Below are 23,033 nucleotides of genomic sequence, written 5' to 3'. Positions count from 1 at the left end.
TGCGCATTCTCCGCGAATGGATCGATGCTGGAAATAGCTCAGTCCGGAGTACGAGGTGAGTCGCCTCCGTTTTCAGCAGAGCCTTCGGGGCTCTCCGGGAGTTTCTGAGTAAGAGATAAAGAGAGGCAGAAAGAGAGACAGAGCAATAGGAAGAAGAAGACGAAGTGGAAGAGGAAGAATTAAAAGGGGACAAAGTGGAGTATCGGCACTGGCCTCGCGACAGGAAACACCGGGGTGTAGCTGGCTGAAGTGTAAATTTTCTAGTAATCTTTTTCGTTTCGTTTCCTCGCGGAGCAGAAGTCCGCGGGAATGACGCGAAAAAAATGTGCACAGTATCAATGTGGCTGATGAGGCTAAAATTGTAAGTATTGACCAGTTGCCGTCATCCAGTAGCCCCTTAACATTTTCCGGCTTCGATTTCCTCTTGACGCACACCAATTGCTAAGCAGCAATACCTTTCGAGCGTCGAGCAAAGACAAGACAGACATTTTAGAAAGTCGTATAAATCGTAGCAGCTATTTTTCTTTACGGAAATGACTTATAGACACTTATGAAAGAAGCTTATTCAGGTAACATGTCCGAGGGTGATATTCAATTAATATATAATTCAACTAACCCCAGATATTGATTTCATAAAAAAAGACCTTAGTTTCGTCATAGATTTTTGGGCGTACTGAAAATTCTAAACCGTGAACGGTTCTATATTTCAATGGAAGATTTGGGAGATAATTTATACGATTTTCTAACGGACTTGATAATAGGATAATTCTAATTTTAGATACATCCAATCAGTTAGTATCGGACTTTAATAAAATAAACTAGATTCCATAATTCCCCTAGTTTCTTTATCAAATACTTGAGCAGCACCGGAAAATTTTCAATTTTTTCTAAATAAAATTTCTGCTCTTTTAAATGTCAGATGTCAGACGCACGCGATTACCATTACTCTCATTTTTTCGTTAATTCTCTCTTTCTCTCTCTCTCTCTCTCTCTCTCTCTCTCTCTTCCTTTCTCACAGGGACTCACCCCGTCACCAGTCACAACGTAATCGATAATTTTCGTTAATTCTCTCTTTCCTAGTTTCTTTATCAAATACTTGAGCAGCACCGGAAAATTTTCAATTTTTTCTAAATAAAATTTCTGCTCTTTTAAATGTCAGATGTCAGACGCACGCGATTACCATTACTCTCATTTTTTCGTTAATTCTCTCTTTCTCTCTCTCTCTCTCTCTCTCTCTCTCTCTCTTCCTTTCTCACAGGGACTCACCCCGTCACCAGTCACAACGTAATCGATAATCTGAAAACAGTACCCAGCAATCCTACGAACCCGCTTGATTTTAATAGTGAATTTGCCAAACAAAATACACTGACAACGAAATATGTACAACGCGACGCGAGTTGTCAAGGCGAATAAAGTGCGATGAATAATCCGTCTATAAAACCTGAAATTATTGCATAAGCACGTACGTGTTGCATCTCGAACGCATCAAACGGTTCTTTGATTTCCGTTAAAAGTGGAAGTCAAGATGAAGAAAAATTTGCGATAAATAAATCAACTAAACAATCTTTTCTAAGTATCGATTAAACATTTCTCGTGTGCTACGACCCTACTTGTACATAAGATCCATATGCACGTAACCCTATGACCCGATACTATATATATACTCTATATATACAGGACCCACTTCGAAAGAGTTATTCGTCTATAAAATTTGTTAATTGAGGTAATCGCGTATCACAGTTTGTCCGCTAGAAGAGCAAGGTACGAATTTCATTGTATCTGCTTAACCCTTTACGATCACACTTCAGTAGAATTTCCATAAGGATCACACGTTAGGCTCTGTGAGCCCAGATGACTGGTTGTTAACGCAGAAATTTATTCGGCCGTCACAAGGAATGTCGCTCGTCGCAAATATCTAATTAATATGCAAATCTGCACGTTGTGCGAATTTTTAAGCTTATTACTTACCTTGTCCCACACAATATGTGGGATGTACGTTTTACGTACACAGATGTATATACATATATGTATACATGTTCTCTTGCATCGACCGGTCTCTTCTGGCAAAGATCCCACTGAGAGTGAATACCCAAGATAGCCATACTTTTAACTATAATCAGTATAGCACATGGACCATATAATTATCGTCTTAGGAACCTTCGCGTATGAGTATCTATAGGTAGTGTATACGAGGAATTTTAATTTGGTTGATTATTAAAATATACCCTTTTGGCTCATTAAGCAAAAATCCATTGACGGGATGCTGGAGCATGTTTTGGCTTGGCTCAAGTTCGCCCGTGTAACATGTATGCTTTATATTCATCAATGGCAATCGATAGAAAGAAAATGTATGAAAGGTGTACGGTTTTGAGGTAGCTGCACTGCGACGTCCACTTCTGGGATAGAATGGTTATACGTTACAGAAATAGAATTCTAGAGTATCGAATGTCTATGCCTATAGGGTACTTTAAACTGTATGATGAATACCCGATATCGGATGAACCTTGGTCGTATATTTATATCTGTATGTTGTACGACGTATGGGTTATTGACAATGATTTTTTGAAATGAAATAAAACGAATTTTTCCAGAGGCCTCCCCCACATCGCGGTAGCTCTTAGAGGATGCACAAGCTAGCCAAGGGCCTGAAGAAGAAGAAAAAGCAGAAGAAGGGCAAGAAAGGAGCGGAAGAGGACGAGTTCGATCCGGAGGAGTTAGAACGTTACAGAAAAGAACGGGCGGAGGCCCAACAGAAAGCCGCGGAGTCTGGTGATCCAGACGCCGCAGCTGCTGCCGGTTCCGACGAGTGGAAGAAGTTCGAGGCCTTGACAGCCGGGGTCGACTCGATCTTGAAGAAGACCCAGGGTGATCTAGATCGGATAAAGTCGACCTCCTTCTTCCAGCGTAAAGCGCCTTTAGAAGAGAAGAAATCGGACGAGGATAATGGGGCTGGGTCGAAGAAGGCTAAGAGGTGGATAGGTTTTGACAAGGAAGGTAATCCTGTCGAGGAGGTACCGGAAGAAGGTGCCTGTGCCAATAAGAAGGCTGGAGAAGAGAGGTCTATAATCAGTGAGGACGGTTTTGTGGACGTACCAGATGACGAGGATGAACATGAGGATTCAGCCGAGGAAGACATCTTCGATACTACGTATGTCGATGTCCTGCAAAATATTGATGTACAGTTAGCTTATATACCGGAAAGTCCTACTGAGGTGGAAGCCGGAGACGACCCCTTCGATACTACCAGTGCTGATAAGGTTCTTAAGACTGTCGATAAGAAGGGGAATAAGTTAGTGAGTCTTGGGAATGCCGTTGAAGTTCTGTCTGGGAGGATCGATCACGTGAGCACTTGTAAAATTAGTAGACCTCGTAAGGTACAAAATCAGGATTTATTATTAGGGGACTTTGATGAGGCTCAACAACAGGAAGTGCCTGCTGCCAATGTGACTGCTGAACCTGTTAAAATTGAGAAGACTTTATTGGATGACGATTGTGATTTGCCGGATATTCCCATTGATTTGACCAAGTTGCCATCTGTTGTACCAAGACCCGTTACTCCTGAGGTCAACGGCAGCACGCCTGATAACGGGCCTTTGGATATATCCGAGTTTGAGATTATTAAGGAAAAGACGATTCTCGAAGAGATTCCAGACTTGGACGATGCTGAGTTTGACCTGAGCGCAGCTTCCGGAGAACCGGTCTGTATCGAAGAGGCAGAAGATCCGTTTGGTTCTAAGGAACTGGAAGCTGTCGACTTTCAGACTGATATAATCGAAGCTAGTTTCGAGGCAGCTACTTTCGTCGACGAGGAGGATCCGTTTGATACTACTTTCGCTGATAATATCCTGCCAGGAAAGACTGAACTCAAGTTCATTGAAAAAGAGTTGGAGGAACTTCCTGTCGCTGAGGTTTCTATTTCTTTGACTGATCCTGCAGGACTCATCAGGGACTACGAAACTGGTCTCGTGACATCCGTTAATGAAAAAGATCAGGAAAATTCTGAGTCAGGGCTGAACTCTGCCAAGAAAGATCTACTAGGAGGATCGGTGACTGATCTTAGTCAGTTAACAGATCTACCAATCGCTCCTGTTGAAGAGATCATCTACGTTGATCCTTTCGACACTTCCGCTGTACAAGAACTTCCACCTGGGAAAACTGAGCTCAAGTTCCTCGAGAAACAACTTTTAGGACAGGAAGAGACTATCCAGGATACACTATCTGACGACGACTTTGATCCCAGGAAGGACGAGGCCCCAGCACCAGTTAAATCTGCTCCACCGCCAAGGTCTCAGTCACCCACCACTGTATCTAAGCCAAGTTTCCAGGTCAAATTCGACGCCGAGGAGGACAAAGCCGGCGTTGAAGAACTTGGGGAATCTTTAGAAAGGAAGGCATCCAGACCGGAAGTTCTTGGTCTGGGACCAACAAAGATTGTAGCTTTCGATCTACCAACCCCATCTCAACGACCGGATTTATTGAAGACGTCCGAGGAGGAGAAAGCTATTCCATCAAAACCTTTGACTCCTTATTACTCGCAGAAATCTGTCGAAGAGACTTTACCGGAAGCGGAAGTCGAGGAAGCTGACATTGATCCATTCGACACGAGTTTCGTGGCAAAGGTTGCACCTGGTAAAACGGAACTTAAACTCATTGAATCGGAACTGCTGAAACAGGAACAGCAACTGTCTCACAGTTTGAGTGATCACGATTTCAATCCAAGAGCGGAAGTTGATCAAGGTCGAAGATTTTCTGATTTCTCAGCAACCTCCACGAGGCCGAAGAGTTTGAAGATCGTCGGACTCCCAGCTTCTCTAACGGAAGAAAACGATCAGCAAGTAGTCGTAGAGTCAAACAAGAGATTTGAAGCCAGAAGACAGGAGAGTCTCTTAGATGCTGAATTTGAAGTAGATGCCAAGCCTCTGACACCGAGGATTGAATCGAGATTAGAAGAAGAAGATCCGGAAATATCCTACGCCGATCCCTTCGACACGTCCATTGCTATCAACATACTCCCCGGAAAAGCTGAGCTTAAATTACTCGAGAACGAACTTAGCCAAATTCCGGCACAGGTACCCGTCAAGCCTGTAATTTTTTCTACCAGCGTTATCGAGGAGGAGGAAGACGAGTTTGACCCCAGAGCTGAAGAAAATAAAGAATCTACAGACTTTCTTAGCTTGGCAGATCAAGACTCTGGTGCTAAAGTACTGACGCCGTTACGGAATAAAGAATTTCTCGTGGAGGAGGACATTGATCCTTTTGACACCAGCTTCGCTGCTCTAGGACCAGGAAAAACAGAATTAAAATTATTGGAGTCTGAATTGATACAGCATTAGCGTCAGTTTCTCAAACTGTTACACAAAGTTTAATATATCCAAATTTTAGCTGAAAGTACAATAATACCTTTCAAAATGGATTCCAAAGGTGGAAATCCATTTTTAATGGATGACTATGCCGCTGATCCTAATACGGCGGGACAGCAGGCATCAAATCCATTCCTTCAAGACTTTGGCGAATCGACACAACCAGCTGGAGAGAATCCATTCCTAAATTTCTCAGCGGATCAGTCCTACCAACCAAGTGTCACAGTGGACTCAACCAATCCCTTCGCCTCCTTCGGCGTTGAAACTACTGTCCAGGATGCCGAATACGCTGTAGGGACGACAGCATCATCAATATTCACAACAGCCAGTCAGGACACCGACGCGTTTGCTGGTCAAGAGGCTAATACCTTCAACCAGGTGGATGAAACCAGTTCAGGGGACCTCTTTGGTACCGAAGAAGTCCAGGAGCAACCTGAATCACCAGTGGCGGCCTTCGTTCAATCGGTGGAATCAAGAAAACAATCAATTCCTGCTAAAAATGGAAAACCACCTCCGTCAAGACCACCGCCTCCTAGACCTCAGCCACCACCTCCACCTAAGAACACGAAGGATTTAATACTGTCAGTAACCGGTGCGATGGACGCGACGTCGAACCACCTGTTAGACCGTCTCCAGGCGACGAGGACGCCGAGTCCGACGCTGATGCACTCGCCGTCGCCGACGCCGGAGCACAGTTTCGCGGACCTGCTCGACGTCGACAGCAACGTCCCGGATTTGATGTCCGATGACGGTCGTGTCATCGAGACATCAAAGACCCAAAATATCTTAGACCTGTTTGACGCACCGAATACAGAAACTTCTTCCGGAGGAGGCATGATCTTCTCAGCACCAAAAGCTGACACAACCTTGTTCTCCAGTACGGAAACGTCTTTCTCCACGGGTGTTACTCAGGTTACTTCAAAGATCCAGGATAATCCTTTCGCCAATATCGAAGAAGATGCTGCCTTAGATCAACCTGATAATATCTCCAACGTCATCCCCGAAGACAAGAGGTCGTCGGTTGGATCCATTAAATCATTTTCTGCGGACCCACCATTTTCTAGTGCCGATAACTCGCAAGTTGTCACTGGAGATTTCACCACGTCCAGAGCTTCGTTTTCTGAACCAGCTTATCCTGAAGAAAGTGCAGCTACTACTTCAGTACAGCCAACCATGACTAGTGAAACAGCCGCTACGATATTCTCTACGTCCAGTTTAGCCGATCCTCTGCAGACATCAGCTGCTTCCAATTTCTTCTCAGTTGCCGATACCAGCTCAACACCATTTGGAGACGTTCAGACGTCTAACGCTGATTTTCCTACAGCGGAGACTTCATCGTTCTTGGATCCCGAACCTTTGTTCTCTACATCTTCAGAGGTAACAGAAGCAATCCAGGCGCCTTTTACCGACCCGCCAACCAATGTCTTCGCATCGGATCTTCTTGGAGACTTTCCTGGAGACTCCAAGGATGCTAGTCTCATATCCACTAGTCCTACACCTGGTGCAGAATTTCCTGGTGAAGTTTCTTATACCTCTGAGACTCTGGATGAGTTTGCGGCGACCACTAAAGCCATTGAATCAACTGGAGATGCTTTTGATGCATTCGCATCCAAGTTTGACAAGGCTGCTGAACCTGAGCCAAGTAACGATCCGTTCTTTGATGCTTTTGGAAGTGGCCAGACTGCCATGGATACCTCCAGCGATGGTAATTAAAAATTTATCAAGAGTATACAGCATTTTTTATCCTGTATATAATTTTATTTTTTTCTTCTACATCAGTTTGGGGCGATTCCTCGGTAGCTGGATCTGAGACTACTACTGGCTTTGGGGAAAATGAAGGCTTTGATTCATTTTTAAGTATGACAGCACCACCTCAAGAAGCAAAGATGCAAAGAAATGAATCCGTTGATTCAGATGAGGCACCAGACTTCAGTATATTCATTAAGTAAGTTAATACAATATATATAACTATGCTTAGACTTAGTTTCATTTGAATCTGTGTTATTGTAGACCCAAGGAAGGAGGAGATCAGATTTCATCTGCAGAAGGTGGTCCAGTGCCAGTTTTAGCACCACCGCCAAAAAGCCCACAAAATCTTGCCTACACAGACACTTCCCCACGTTTCAATCCCTTTGACAAATCTGGGGGAATTGCTCAGGATGCCGTGTTACCCACGGAAGTGGCACAACCGGCTGAATTGACAAGAACCGATTCTCAAGTAAGTTTAGAGGGATGATAATACGAGTATGCTTGAAGCTGAATAACTAGCATTTACGTAATAGATGATTTTTGTATCTTTCAATTCCATCAGGAAACACCCCCAACGCCACTTTTCGACGAAGACGTCAGTCAACCCCTGGAAGACTTCCCACGTGTCACTTATACAGGGGATGGCTGGGAGATGCAATTACGTCAACCAAACAAAAAGAAGATTACGGGACAGCGTTTCTGGAAAAAAATTTTCGTCAAGATAGTTTACCAGGGAGACAATCCTGTCCTACAACTTTTCAATGTCAAGGACGATAAGGATCCTTTCCAAGAGTTACCATTACTAGCATGTTACTCAGTCTCGGATATCGGCGCCCAGCAATTCGATCAGTACGGAAAAATCTTTACGGTGAAATTGCAGTACATCTTCTATAAGGAACGACCTGGAGTCAGGCCTGGTCAGGTGACCAAAGCTGAACGCCTTACAAACAAATTGAGCCAGTTTGCAGCCTACGCTATTCAAGGAGATTATCAGGGTGTCAAAGAGTTTGGTAGCGACCTGAAGAAGCTAGGTCTTCCTGTTGAACATGCACCTCAGGTCAGTGATATTGTTTTATGGACTTCTTTAATTTATGAGACCCCTTAAATAATTCATACATTGTCTTTTATAGATCTCGCAGCTATTTAAATTAGGATCCCAGTGTTACGAAGATATGAAGCAATTCTCTAATGCAATCGAAGAGGCCCTTTTCAGGCTACAAGCTCATAGAGATCGTGCATTGACTTATAAAATGGAGGAAGTTCAAATAACCGTGGTGGACGAACTGTACGTCGAGCAAAACGAAGAGGGGCACGTAGATAAGCAGATAGCAAGAGTTAGGCTTTTCTTCTTAGGATTTCTTACGGGTATTTTTTTTTTTAATATGCAAATAATTATCCATTCTTTTATCGTGAATTAATTTGTCAACTTATCTAGGTATGCCGGATGTGGAGCTGGGTATCAATGACATGTGGAGGCAAGGTAAAGAAGTCGTAGGGAGGCATGACATAATTCCAGTAGTCACTGAAGAATGGATACGTCTGGAAAATGTCGAATTTCATTCCTGCGTTCAGCAGGACGAGTATGAAAAATCCAGAATTATAAAGTACGTTATAATTTAATCTTTTATTATCTCTAGGGTCTATTATTCATTGATGCCCAGAGACGAAGGTGCATGGCAATAACATTTACTTTCTTGAAAGTGCATTCTTCTAAATAGTGATTTCCCATTAACAATAACCTAAAAATTTGACTAATAACTTTAAAGGTTTAAACCTCCCGATGCATGTTACATCGAATTAATGAGATTCAGAGTAAGGCCTCCGAAGAACAGAGAGCTACCTCTACAATTGAAAGCCGTAATGTGCGTTACAGGGAACAAGGTAAAATTAAAATCCGCATGACGATTGACAAACAATATTAAAAGTATTTCCAATTATAAAAGAAACGAATAAAACAAAATAATTAATTGAAATATTAGGTCGAGTTGCGAGCGGACATTCTAGTGCCTGGATTCGCATCAAGAAAGTTGGGCCAGGTACCGTGTGAGGATGTGATGGTGCGATTCCCAATACCAGAATGCTGGATCTATCTCTTCAGAGTAGAAAAGCATTTCCGGTATGGTTCAGTTAAATCAGCGCACAGAAGAACCGGAAAGATCAAGGGTATAGAAAGATTCCTAGGGGCAGTTGACACTTTGGAGCCCCAGCTAATGGAGGTAACGTCCGGTCAAGCAAAATACGAACACCAGCACCGTGCCATAGTCTGGAGGATGCCAAGACTACCTAAAGAAGGTCAAGGTAGGTTCACAAGACTTTAGAAGGCGAAAGAAATCCGACTTGTTTTAATATCTCTCCACTTATAAAAATTATCTTTCAGGTGCCTATACGACGCATCAGCTAGTTTGTCGAATGGCTTTGACGTCCTACGATCAAATACCAGAGAAACTGGCTGAGTACTGTTACGTGGAGTTCACAATGCCAGCGACCCAAGTATCACACACAACGGTGAGGAGTGTCAGTCTTCAAAACAGCGACAGCGACAATCCTCCAGAGAAATACGTTCGCAACTTATCCCGTCATGAGTACAGGTAACAGGAATGCTCATAGCAATCAGTAGGATTGGTTCACTGTCTAATCACCTGTCATTAAGTATCCAATAACTATTCTTAACGTGACTCACTCAGGGTCGGTATTGAACATACACAAGGCGAGGGACCAGGAGCCTACGTCGCGGCTACGATAAGCAAAACGATTCCAGAAGCTACACCGGAGACGCACGAGGACACCCCAGAAACGGCTGCTGACTCTGATTCTGATTATTCAGAATAAATTGTACGACGACTCCAACATCGGAACCGCTAGTCGCGCTGAATATATACATAAGTTAGGATTAAATATATACGCAGTTAAAGTGTTATGTAAGTGATTGATATGTCGTATTGCTTACCACTTCTAGTCGCTTGAAATGGTTAAAGTCACGTGTCGTGTCGTCATAGTGATATCCTTCGTGAAGAATCGAGAACCATCCTGATTACTGGACAAAAGATTTAAACGGCTGGAGGAATAGATTTAAAAGAGACAAGAATGACAAGATTGAAAGTGAAGAATATTATTTCATATACGTACACGTGGACTGCATAAAAGTACTCTAGTCTCGTTAGCTTAATTAATAGTAATAACAGAGGAAATTAATTTCTAAGGAAGGACAATACCACTTTTCAGTTTTATTTATTGTAGCCATATCGTAGGAAATTAGACCCAACGATCCGGACGTCTCGCGGAACTCATTGAAAAGTTTCAAAGACTGACAAAACGCCACTTTCACAAAGATCGGGCAAAAATATGGCACGGGATTCCCAGTTGTACAAGGTGGACGCGATAGTTCGTTAAAATTTTTGGCGTGGCTCAGCAACTCTAGAAAGTAGAACGGCAACAGGTATTACTTCATCGTATTCGTTTGTGGCTATGAATATTATTGTTATTATTACGATCATCATCGCAATCAGTCGATCGAGCGTAATCAATGCATTTGTTATTGATCTTAACTGCACTGAATTAGTCGTATATAATTTTGTAATAGATTAGACTTGTCGTTATTATTATTTATTTACAAGCACTTGCATATCTTATTGTTTCAAGCTGAAGATGATCTATACGATGTTATCTAGTCATTTTAGAAAGATAGAGCATTGAGTATATATTTAATAGGGAGATTAATAACGTACTTAGGAATAAAATAGGTATCGACAATTCGCTTAAGGAAATAAGAATAGGAAGGAAAAAAAATCGAAACTAATTGTGTGCATAATGTTAACGGAAAAGATTTATTATTAGCTATAATAAGTACAGTATCGTTAAGTCTACCTGTGGCCTCTGGCCAATATATATATATGAAATAATTATATAAATAATTAAACGAGTACTCTTGGGAGACTCGTTAGTCTTTAAGCGGTAGTCTTTAAGTTTCAGTTTTATTTTTTCTTTCTTTTGGCAAGTATTCTTGCCACGTTACAAGGACCGATTGAGAGTTGAACAGCTAAACCAAATACCAAATTTAAGGATCGACGCATTGCGTAATAGTTATACGGGACGCTCGTACCTGTCGCGTATAATAACAAGAGGTATATTACCCACGCGCGTATATATATATATATAACTAGGTACTCACCATAGCAATATAAAGAATTACTATTAATCATCTAGTCATAAGGAAAACTTAGAAAGTAAGTTTCCTTTAATTATTTTTTTGTTTTTCGTTGGCACGTTCTCGTCCTGCAAAGGATCCAAAGAGTACAGTCTAGTCCCTAGTGATTAAGGAGATGATACATTATAGGATATATAATAATGTCATCGTTAGTCGTAACGTTATGTTTTATCATTATTTAAAAAAAAAAATTAGAATAGCAACGTAAGCCGAGTCACGGTGCGATCTGTGACGTTGGACCCCGAAGTGTACGCAAAATGAATCAGTATAGGATATATATATATATATATATATGTTGTTGTTGTTATTAGTAATGTTATTATTATTGAGGAGTAAATTCATTAGGTTTATATTATAAGTATCGTCATATACTGTTGTTGGGTCTATATTTTCGGTTTAGAGTCAAGGAAATTATTTTCTCTTCAGTCGCTTACCGCGAATCGATCGAAACGTTTGGTTTATGTGTAAAATATATTTTTTTATCTTACGATTAGACGGAATTCTTGGTCAGATTTTGCTCTCTTTGAAATTTTGGGGGTCAGTCTTTGAAACTATGGGGTCACGATGTGACCGGATCTTACGGGATTAATGAAAGACAGGGGAAGTGTGTTCTCATTTACGTTTGAAACGTTTAACGAAATTTGGTCGAAGTTTCTCGAAGCTTTAACCGATGAGTAAAGTTTCCAGCTCGTGATCTCAACATATATTCGCATGTGTGAAAATAAAAAGAAAATAAGAGCGTTGTGCATTTAAGGATAATATGAATATGTGTATTGTATAGGTTAGAATGTAGTTGATAAAGATAATGAAATCCGATGATTCCGAGGGACAGGAAAGGGAAAGAAAACTTAAAGCGCGGGAGTTTTTCGCTTTTGTTGAAGAAAAGAAAAAGGAAGCAGAAAATAAGAAGCGGTAAACAAATAGAGCTAAATGGTCGACAGTGTCTTTAAATAGGTTATGTTTTACTTATGTTTTTTTCATTCGCCATTCACGTCGTTTCTTGAATCACACGACTCGTTGCAGCTTTTTTTTCACTGGTTATCTTATTGGCATCATCCATTAAGTCTTGCTGAAATCATTTTGGTGTTTTTTTAAAGAAATCATTGATTTTCTCAGAATAAGTCGATTTCACAATAAGAATAACAGATGTACTCGCACGATTCTGAACGGTCATTGGTCAAGTATAAAGATTTAAAAATTGTAGATAAGGTAGAAAATTAGATAACGAGTATACCATTGATTTAGTCATAGTCAAAGAAATAATGGTTGACAAAGATAACCTAGATAATTAAACGTTCTCGGATGCGAATAAGTAGTTAACTAAAGGATTCAAAAATAATGGCGGGAACTGTCATCACTCGGTCGATATCGTATCGGTTCGTCTCGGTCGAACTGCCGTTCCTAGTCTCGAAAATGAATTAATTGTGCAAGTATGAATTTTGTCGGAACACAATGGAATCGCCTATAATTTTTCAGCACTATAGCATTTCTCAGCACTAAAAATGAAGCAAATGAAGAGATCAATTTTCAAAAGAGATCAAAATAACAATTTTCATCCATCCAATATAAATTGAAATCCAAGAATTGAACTTTTGTTTTCGAAAAAATGTCTTTCGCTTCAACCGATCCACGACAAAAGAGTTTTAGTTCGCGCAAAATGAGACACGCTCGTGATTGGTCTTATAGAGGTAAAATAAAGGAAACACACTATGTAGAGATAAATGATGAAAAAGGAGATAAAAGAGATAAAAATGTTATGGCGTTGTGCGCGTGGGAAAGGTAACTTTCCGATCAGCACGATTTCAACGGTGGGGTTTGAGAAATGTTACCGTAGGTCAGTAGCTTTCTGTGTGAGTGTCCTTTAAAAAATATGACAATTAAGCTCGTGTAATTTAGCCTGTTGCACTTGTAATAATTGCATACGCGTATGCATTATATATATAATGTATAACAATAACGCATAGATAATAATTATTTATTTATTAACAATCAGTTGCTCGTTCGTATCGATTCGGCCGGCGTGAAAAACGCAATGGCCGATTCAAAAAAGGCGTCAGATCATTCCAAGATGAAGAAAGAGAGATGAAGGAAGCTGTATCTTTAATCTGTACCTTATATGCATATTATATATACATATATAAAACATATATGTATAATGCATTGCTCCATATTATGAATGTACGATTTAATTAGTAATCTCTTATCTATAAAAACACGGTGTAATGTAAACGAGCCAAGAAAAAAAGAATGAAACTATACCAGCATGTATAAAACTTTTTCGCGAAAATATGAAAGAACAAGTAACACTCTTAGCTAACAGAACCATCAATAAATTCTATGTATCGATAAATAATATAACATTGTTTAAGCGATTAACGAGAAGTAATCGATTGATAATTGACTCGACCAAAGATCCAGTTGAATTTTCATTCAGTTTTTCATACTGTATTAGAAATGTCATCAAGAAGTGAGGGTTTATCCAATCATCCAACGTGAAGGAATATGCGGAATGGAAAAATAAAAAGAAGGTCAACGATGGTTGACATGGCAACGGCGATGCTGGATATTATTCCATCATTTTGTGGCTATGTGTCGGACTGCTAAATTTTATAGTAATAATATTTTTACCCCGGCTAAATTAACCCTGTCAGTTGTAACCCTTGTACGTGGATTAATTTAAGAAACCGGTAAGAAAAAATTCCAGGATCCTGTGCATCTCCTCTTAGTGAACCTTGCCAGGCCACAATTTTCCGTGAGTAATACAAAAACTTCAGACAATGCGTAGACCTTTGACAAGTGTCAACGATTCATCTTGAAATTGCTAAAAAAGAAAGTTTAGTAAGAACCGCGTTAAATATTGTAACCCATAAGTATCTCCAATACCAATTCGAATGAAGGAATTACGGAAGAGTCGGACACTCGTTCAAGGTATTACGGAACGGTTAAAGAAATACGGAATTAACGGGCAGACAAGTTATCCTTAGTTTTCTACATAAAAGCAAATATTAAGACTGCGTAAAATAGGCAACTCCTATTTAATCAGACTCGTTAAATGCTTATAAAGCGTAAATAACCTCTTTTGATGTATATTAATGGAGTAAAAGTAGCTACGAGACTTTCCTGGAACTAGGCAGAAAAACCAACAGAACATCCAAGTGCTTTTTATTCTTGTATAAAGATTCCGTCATTCCAGACTGTGGTGTACATACATACATCACGTATATATATGTATATACTAGCAGTTTCATTACGTCGTAGAAAGACGCTCTCGGAAACGCATAATTACACAACATATAGGAGAGGAAATCAAGATATCGTGTCTGTGAACATGTGAGGCTATCGTGTTATCGACTTGACGTTGGTAGGCTAAGCGTCGGCGCTGTTCGGTCGATAACGAACGCAAAAGCAGCCGAATGGCTGTGAACGTCAACGACGCCGCCGCCGTAGCCTCCACGACCAGGTTTCTTGCGTTCCCAGTCCCTCTCCTACCTCTGTGGCTCAGCTGTTTCTGTTTACAGAACAAAGGAGTTAGTTCTACGGTGGACGGCGACGAGAACGTTCGTACGATCGTTTTCAGTCTCGGCAGGGCCGTGAGGCCAATTTTTTTTTTCGATTTAGAAAAACTCCAAGTACTTCGTTAACGCACGTTCGTGACGCGTATCGTGTTTGCACTGTTTTGTTTGCATCTGTTTGCATCACTGGGTACGTGGTCAGGATTGTGCGCTGACAGGCTTCATTATCAAGCGGATCTTTTCTGTTGTCGTTGTTCTTGAAAGAGGGAACTGGAGGACAAGGATTGCGCCGTTGGAAAGAGGACAGTAAGTAGATCTGAAAATTAGAACAGGGACAATCATCAGTTTACGAGCCCCTTGGTACAATATAACATAAGCTGGGTCCCTGACCTGATTTTCTTGTTATAAATGTAACCATGTTGTTTCCCTGCACTGGATTTCTGGCTGTTGAATAGATGGGACTCTGTTGCTCTTAACTCTGCCTACTATGTTGGTGTTACCTTTTTTTTTTTTACTGTCGAACATAGGAAATACAACCTTCTACATGTTGGCAACGAGCTCTCATGCAAATTCTTTGTGACTTTTATTACTGCAATTGTCATTTGCTCTCATAATAGTTGTTTTTCCTATGACACGACATGAAATTAGCTCTGGACGTTTGTGAATGTGATCGTACGATTGCTTTTACCTTGCTGACACGCATTTCCGCCTCTATGGAATCTACATTTCTAGTAGTTAAAAATCGTTGACGCTGCACGAGAGTTATTTCGAAGGGCGTCTAGGACGATGACCCATGATTGGCGAACCTTTCTACTATACCCAGACAAGGTTAGGATATCCGATATACATTTAAAGTATCTTCGTGCCTTACGACATTATAGAAACATTCGGTCGTTTACATGAATATGTTCAACGTCTCTTTTAAATATCAAACAGTACTGAATTGTTTTATTGATCGAAATTCACTTGTTTTTATCCAGTGCCGTACCGATGAGTATATGGCACCATGAGAAAATGGCAAAAGCCCGTCTTGTAAAAGGAACCTACGTTTCTATTGTAAATATTTATGGAAAAATACGGGATCCCAGAATGCATATAATGCTCATCGAGACGTTACTAAGTGGCATTGTTAATTCGAAAGGGAATGAGTCAAAGACACGAGAGCGAGAGAGAGAGAGAGACGGTCAGAAATAATCGAGCGCAACATGGTAGAACTGGTATCTACATTATCGTCGCTCTCTTCTTGCACATCGATAATCCTACCAAAGACTATACGGTGCGAGACGCGTAAAACGTGCAAAACGAACAAAGAGCATAATGCTCGAGCGGAGAGTAAGCTGCAACCTTGGCCAGGAGGGAGTAACGCCACACTGAGAAATACAGTGCGCAGTTGAGAAAAGCGTTACACCTAAACTTCAGTATCTGAGAGTATCGTGACTGTTAATTTTGTATTAACTGTTTGCTATTAATTTCCATAACTAATGCACGGCCAGTGTCACATAAAAGGATCCATGTGGGTGTTGCACGAACGTTTACCGATATACATATGTCTCTATTAAACCATTTTCAGCCACCTGTTTACAATGGAAATTTATGCAAACATGGTCTTCGGGGTTCGACGCAATTTTCGTCGCCGTTGAGAAAAATATTTATCTGCGACGTTCCAAATACACATCGAGAGCTCCAGTCATTTCTACTCATTCTTTTCACGAATCCTGTGACGTCTTCTGGATGTCGATTATTCTCAAAGATCATTTTAGGTATCACGATCTCGTGTAAACACGGCTTAAATACGATTCTCCGAGTGACCCAGTGCGCGAATGCTTCTGTCTGACATTTCGTAAGAGAATCTACTGCCGTATATTTAGCAATGTGGCACAACACGTTCGTTCGAATAGCGTGAATTAGTCTAAAGCTATAAGGCTTCCTTCACACTGTCGATCGTGTTGCTGGCATTGCTATAATTCCTTTGTAAGAAGTCGTACGTGCTATGTACGTTTTTGACGTGATTAAACGACTACCTGAAAGATTTGAGATAAAAATACGACTCCCGCACGAGTCTTGTCTTATCGATCCACGATTATATCCAATAACTGGAGAATCGTTGATAAGGGCGGTGAGTCGGTTCTGCATGAAAATCTTTTTGTATTTTATTTGCCATCCACTTTGTCCTGTCGTATAAATGTCGATAACACACAAGTGCAATTTTCTTTCTTAGAGTTTCGGGGCCGACGGAAGTGTCGTCGCAAGGCGTCCTCTCGGCCCGCGTCTTCTTAGCTATAGAAGATTGCTGATATCCGTGAAAACATTCAAAGCTCACCGGAAATGACACACATCCATCCCAATTCTACCGACGTAGTCGTGACGCTTCGTTGAATATCTGCATTTGTTTTCAAAGACACAACACAAGACGAGTATTCATTGAAGCGACATAAGCAATTTTAACGTACCTGGTACGTGGTCACTAATCGACGAACTCGATGGTCGAATTGCTTCATTAAAACCGGAACAAGAAGCTTTTTGGGTGAATTCTCAAGTTTCATTAGAATTCTAACTAGCATCCAGTTACCGTAGTCTCGTATACTTGTCCAGATTGTAAGAATAGTTGGGAACGGATAACCTGATTGAAGATCAAGATTTCCATCACTATGAAGATTAACCTTACTGATAATATATTTTTTTTAGATTTCGTTTGAGCTGGATATTTTTTTTCCTACATGGAGAATAAGGAAACTCATGAAAATTTCCTCGACACCCGTTATATTAATCCGTCCAGATACGGAGCTTCTGTCACGAACTTCTAATATCCTCATAACCAAGCCGAGGGAGTCAGACAGCTACGACGGCAAGAGCTTAGAGAAAGTTAATTTCGCATGGCCGTTGAACCGATCGCGATTACGTAGGTGAGCAGAGAGTAACACTGACAGTTACCAGACCTCAGCACGTTGCAACAGAAAGATACGAGAGTCTAGTAATATAACGTTGCTGAGCCTGTTGAGGTTATAAACGCAATGCTCAGCAACGATTCGAGAAGTTTCATGATTCCTGAAGATACTTTCGCTTATGGATATTAAATTTTCATCGATATTAGGATCACCGACATTTGTATCTATTAACTTTCATCGATTGACAGCCAAATAAACTAGAAGTAACTGGAACAGAAGTCAAGTCATACCGGAAATAACCGGATTTGCTCTACCAAGATGGATGCAAGTCTGACGTCAAGTACTAGTAACTAGTGGTAGCTGTACGTTAGTAACTAACGACTGTACTTGCACAATGATTGTACTATAGTATATAGGCATAGTATATACTCCATGGAACCACTGTATAGGCCCTACAGTCTTTGAGCATACTGAGTCAAGGCTTTTCCCTGAGCAAAATAGTAAAACAAAAATACTTGGGCATATGGTGCAATGTTCAGAGCGTGTTAAACGGGGTATTCCGAGCTCTGGCGTATTTCCAAAACGTGCGGTTAGGTCGTTATTCTTTTTCTTCATGGTCTTACTCCGATCGTTCACGTAACACAAACATTTTGCGAGAGCTCTTGTTGTCTGAGAAAAATTGAATTTTCTTTGATTTCATCCTCCGATGGTTTTTCGTCTGTCCCTACTTCGGGAAGAGAGGCTAGTTTAACCGTCGCGAAAGATATTTCTTGCGTGGGTGAACAGCAGCGCCATTCCACGGCGCGTCGTGTAAACCTCGACCGGTTCGCAGCTGCGGCGCAAAAAGACAATGGTTGACCTTAGCGTATATGGTCAGACCAGATTCTATATATCTTAGCAAGTCTTGGTAGTCGTGGTTGATTTTTTGAAGTGATTCCGCGAACAAGTTTTGAACTGGAAGAAGCGTGGAGTCAGCAGGTACTATGCCAGTAGATTAATATTATTCGTAGAAAAAGAAGCAAATCGTATAACCGAATTGGTTTTGAATTTGAATTTTTTCCCGCGTCACACCACGATCAACTGTCATTTTAACGGACGTTATTGTCTAGTTGCTTATTTGGTATGTGCTATATATATTTTTTATTTCTTTTTCAGAATGATCTAAAGATGCCATCCTTACTTGAAGCCCTGGAGCTGAAGTACGGGAGTTCAACGACAGAATGCTCGTTGACCGACGAAGAAACGGCACTCTCGGTGAGCATCTTCGTCCCGAAGAAATCACCACGTCATACCGTCCCAGCCCTTCTGGTCCTGCAGGATTGCGACATAGAGTCGGCTGGTAATGACGATGAGAAGCTCAAGGATAAGTGCAAGAACGTGGAGGAACTCGATCTCGCCCAGAATAAGCTTTCTCAGTGGAACGAGGTCTTTGGGATTTTACAGTATATGCCGAAGATAAAGTTCGTTAATTTGAGCTTCAACAGCCTCACGGAAATACTGGAGGTCAAGCATGGCAGCTATGATTTACTGAGGAACTTGGTACTCAATGGCACACGTGTCTCATGGTCGACGGTACAGGGTCTTATTAGACTCTTGCAGAATCTTGAGGAACTTCATCTGTCTTTGAACGAGTACAAGACTGTTGATCTTGAGTATCAGAAGGAAGAGAACAGGAATGCATCCATTAAGAAATTACACTTCACGGGTAATCCTATCGAGATCTGGAATGAAATATCAAAATTGGGATACGTCTTTCCAAATCTTGAGAGTCTGGTACTAGCTGAGTGTCCTATAAGGTCCTTGACGCTTGAAGAGAATCGCAATGTAGCAAGTAATGGGGTCAGTGGCGTTAATGGGGAGGAGAAGCCAGTTTTAAAGTCTGAAGATAATGAAAATATGAATCTGCCGGAACCTGAGTCCTCCGAGAAGTGTCCTGAGAACAGGATATTCTCAGAGGAGGTGGCTTACAACAGGACTGAATCTGAATGCGAGTCAAGCAGTACGAAAATTAGATCTCCTCATGATCCTTTCAGAATGCTTAGATTTCTTAATGTCAATGGGACTTTGCTGTCAACTTGGGACGATGTCGAGAGACTGGCTAGATTTCCTGCAATGAAGTCACTCAGGATGCAAGGGTGTCCTCTATTCGAGGTGAGAGAATTGAGTTCGTCGCCTATGCTGCAATTAGTTCAGAATTAATTAAAGTGGCGAATCAAGAAAAGCCCAGTAATTTACTTCCTTATCGGATGAACGATACTTTCTTTTCGCTTCTTTTGGAAATATTCATTCCTTTCTATGCCTTAATTATTTACTGCGACTAATCCAATTGGTGATCTTACTTTGGATATTCGTGTAAAAGAAATTCTTGCTTCAAAATTTATTTCTCACTTGTTATGGTCTTTTTTAGATCTTGATACGCTAGATGAGAGTGGTGTCTGACGTAATCTCGGGCAATTAAAATGATCCGTGACTGATGATTAATTCTTTCTGGTACTTACAGAGTCCCAGCGAATACACGGAACACGAGAGGCGGCAGCTTCTGATAGCCAGGCTACCGAACGTCGAGACTCTCAATGGCGGTGGTGTTATTTCATCTCAAGAACGTGAAGATGCTGAGAGAGCCTTCATAAGATATTACATGGACAAACCGGAAGCGGATAGGCCGGAAAGGTGATTCTTGTGATTCGAATTCTGGTTCGTTCTCTGCGACTTGGAGAATCGATGTGAAATGCTAAATATTTGTTTTTATTCCAAATACTCAGTTTCATTTTACTACTCTTATAGGTATGCTGAGCTCGTTGGAATTCACGGGAAATTGGATCCCTTGGTCCACGTTGATCTAACCCCAGAGAAGAGAGTCAAAGTAACATTTACTTATGGAGATCTTGTCGAGGTAATTTTTTTTCGGAATATTGTAAAGTAAAATTTTGGATTTACTTAAGAACTGAAGAATGCTCATGAATAATACATCTAATAATAATGTATATTTTTCTTTTCCATCAGGTACGATCCGTTGATGTGTATCGCACAGTATTCGAACTGAAAAGAAAACTGGAGTCCATGGTCAAAATACCAGCAAACAGAATGAGACTCTTCTACGTAGATCAGGTGAGAAAAATAATTAGTCGTTAACAGGGCTTGTCTTATTTTTCAGAATTTTTGCTTTCTCGAAAGACGCGTTAAGAAATGTGAGATTGCGATCTAGAATATATCCTCTTCCAAAATGAATCCTTATTCCATCACCGTCACCAAAAATTCTCTAACCAACAACAGAAATTTCTGACACCTCAAGGTAAGACCTTGACGGTCCCTGACACCTTAAATCAAAATCCAATAATCCCAATCGCACAAGAAATAAATCATTGTCAAAGTACGAATAGAATTTATGAGAAAATTTCCTTGAGTAAGGCTTTTAAAAAAAATTGACATTTTTTTTGTTCAAGGATCTGAAGTCTGTGCACGCCTGCGAGGAAATGCTCTACCCAAATAAACAGCTGTATCGTTACAACATAAGAACGGGTGGGGAGATAATAATCGATAGTAAATTAAATCGATTCGTATCAACATCCTCGAGTACATCTTCGATTCAATCTTGAAGAGAATCTATGAAAGGATCAACGATATTGAAGTTAACCGATGATTGGACATCAACGAAGACACAGATCAGACATCACCCCCTGATCCAGCTTCGATAACGATCCAAGAATCGTTTCCTTAAGTGATCAGATTTCAGTGTAAACCATTCGATCGCAACATGAAGGTTTTGATATGTTCGTTCATAAGTATTGATTTGGTATCTGTATTTATCGGTTCCTCAGGGCTGACAATAGGTGAAAGTTTCGTTCGCTCTTTGCGGTTTGCAGAGTAAATGATTCAGGTTGTGTGAATCGATATGCCTACGAAGAGAGAGAAGGATAAGGTCTAAAGATTCTGACAGTATCCAATGCCAATTTTTATTTTCCCTCTGTATTCAAGGTCATTTTCGACATATCCTGGTGCGTGCCCGATAAAATTGGCCCCAAGCTCGTTACATTCGCAGCCGTAAAATCGTGACCAAGTCCAGATAAGTTGTTACACGCGAATGAGTAACTGGGAACGGCACGCAAAATTCAATTTCGATAATTACCTTGAAAAGGAAGATAGGGAAATCCTTTAATAAATGCGGTAGTGGATTACGTTTTATGTGTTGTTATCTTGGATCAAGGCTTTTCTTCTTGTTAACTTCCTCATGCATTTTTCAGTCGGTATTCAGATATACTGTAATAATATTAGAAAAAGAAACATACCGGTATATCGTATCGCCTGTGATACACGTTGTCCAATTGTCTGATGTAAATACACGTGATACTCATTAAAAGAAATAACAATTAAATGGGATTTGCATCCTATTGTAATGAGGATGGATCTATCGATGATATAATAGAGGATCTGCGCTGGTTTGGCACAATGCGATTCCAAGGAATTGCAAGTGTAATACGTTAATACTGTTACGAGGAAAAGATGAAGATGAGAATATTTTTGTAAATTATAACCAACGATTGTAACTTAAATTGATGGCGAATTGATCAAAATTATTATTGCGAGTAGATACGATGTGATTTACTATATTGGATAAAGTAATCGGTAGAGATGATTATTTATAATTTCAAGTGAAATGTATGTCTTTCTCTTGTGCTCGGAAGAAAAGTGATACTACCCTAGCAATTCGTCCAGAGTCGATGGGAAACGAAGAGCGGCAGAAAAAGAAGTGACAGTTATTCGTGTTATCATCTTTTGAAAATGAAGATTGAAATAGATTGATAAGAAGAAACCTTGAAGAGTCACTTAGTGCCTGCTTTAGCGTAACTTGAATACTTCTAACACTGCCCTGTAAATATATTATTCGGCTTGGCAAGGCCCTGTACATAACGCGTTCGGTTCTTCAGATACGGAAGTGAGGTCACGAATTACGACCTCGATACCGGAAGCTGCAAAGACAGAAAATGTTTTTGGATTTCGATGTTGGACTCGTCTCGCGAATCAGACGAATTGAAGCATTAAGAGTATACATCTATAATATCGGCACTGAGATTCTTTGTGATGTGTCTAGTCTCAAAATGCAAAATAGAAAAAGCAAAAAAAGAAAAATTCATCTCATTTTATATAATACAATCTTTTTTTTTTGTGCAGGCGCAAATGTACGTTCTAACAAAATAAATCATTTATATACACGAAAATCCCTTGAAGTCTTTAAAAGAAAAAAAGAAAACCTTTTCCTCAAAAATTTTTCGATCTTTCCTACCTATAGAAAGTTCATTACGCATTTTCTACATTACCGATTAAA

General features: G+C 40.5%; 2 protein-coding genes across 12 annotated transcripts; both read left to right on the top strand.

The window, feature by feature from the left end:
* Positions 1 to 26: 26 nt before the first annotated feature.
* Positions 27 to 13,625, top strand: LOC107263865 (protein stoned-B). Its single transcript, XM_025081642.1, has 12 exons — positions 27 to 361; positions 2,592 to 5,332; positions 5,378 to 7,065; positions 7,140 to 7,305; positions 7,371 to 7,578; positions 7,672 to 8,166; positions 8,240 to 8,474; positions 8,545 to 8,713; positions 8,876 to 8,990; positions 9,089 to 9,407; positions 9,487 to 9,697; positions 9,794 to 13,625. Exons 2-12 carry the CDS (start codon positions 2,625 to 2,627, stop codon positions 9,936 to 9,938), a joined length of 6,459 nt encoding a protein of 2,152 aa, XP_024937410.1. The 5' UTR covers positions 27 to 361; positions 2,592 to 2,624; the 3' UTR covers positions 9,939 to 13,625.
* A 281-nt stretch (positions 13,626 to 13,906) lies between these two features.
* LOC107264173 (tubulin-specific chaperone cofactor E-like protein) lies at positions 13,907 to 22,926 on the top strand. Of its 11 annotated transcripts, XM_025081598.1 has the most exons (9): positions 14,777 to 15,131; positions 16,396 to 16,585; positions 17,044 to 17,349; positions 17,511 to 17,728; positions 18,866 to 19,861; positions 20,211 to 20,380; positions 20,495 to 20,603; positions 20,714 to 20,818; positions 21,154 to 21,543. In XM_025081598.1, the coding sequence occupies exons 5-9, from the start codon at positions 18,878 to 18,880 to the stop codon at positions 21,304 to 21,306; spliced, it is 1,521 nt and encodes a 506-aa protein (XP_024937366.1). In that variant the 5' UTR covers positions 14,777 to 15,131; positions 16,396 to 16,585; positions 17,044 to 17,349; positions 17,511 to 17,728; positions 18,866 to 18,877; the 3' UTR covers positions 21,307 to 21,543. The 11 variants fall into 11 exon arrangements, with proteins under 11 accessions (XP_024937370.1, XP_024937364.1, XP_024937366.1 ...); XM_025081601.1 differs by lacking the exon at positions 16,396 to 16,585; XM_025081597.1 differs by lacking the exon at positions 14,777 to 15,131 and having other exon boundaries at positions 17,044 to 17,278.
* The last annotated feature ends 107 nt before the right edge of the window (positions 22,927 to 23,033 follow it).

This window comes from Cephus cinctus, unplaced genomic scaffold (assembly GCF_000341935.2).
Source record: "Cephus cinctus unplaced genomic scaffold, Ccin1 Ccin1_scaffold0168, whole genome shotgun sequence".
NCBI classification, from domain to species: Eukaryota; Metazoa; Arthropoda; class Insecta; order Hymenoptera; family Cephidae; genus Cephus; species Cephus cinctus.
Note: the sequence above shows the minus strand (reverse complement) of the source record. Positions and strands in the feature narration are given on the sequence as shown.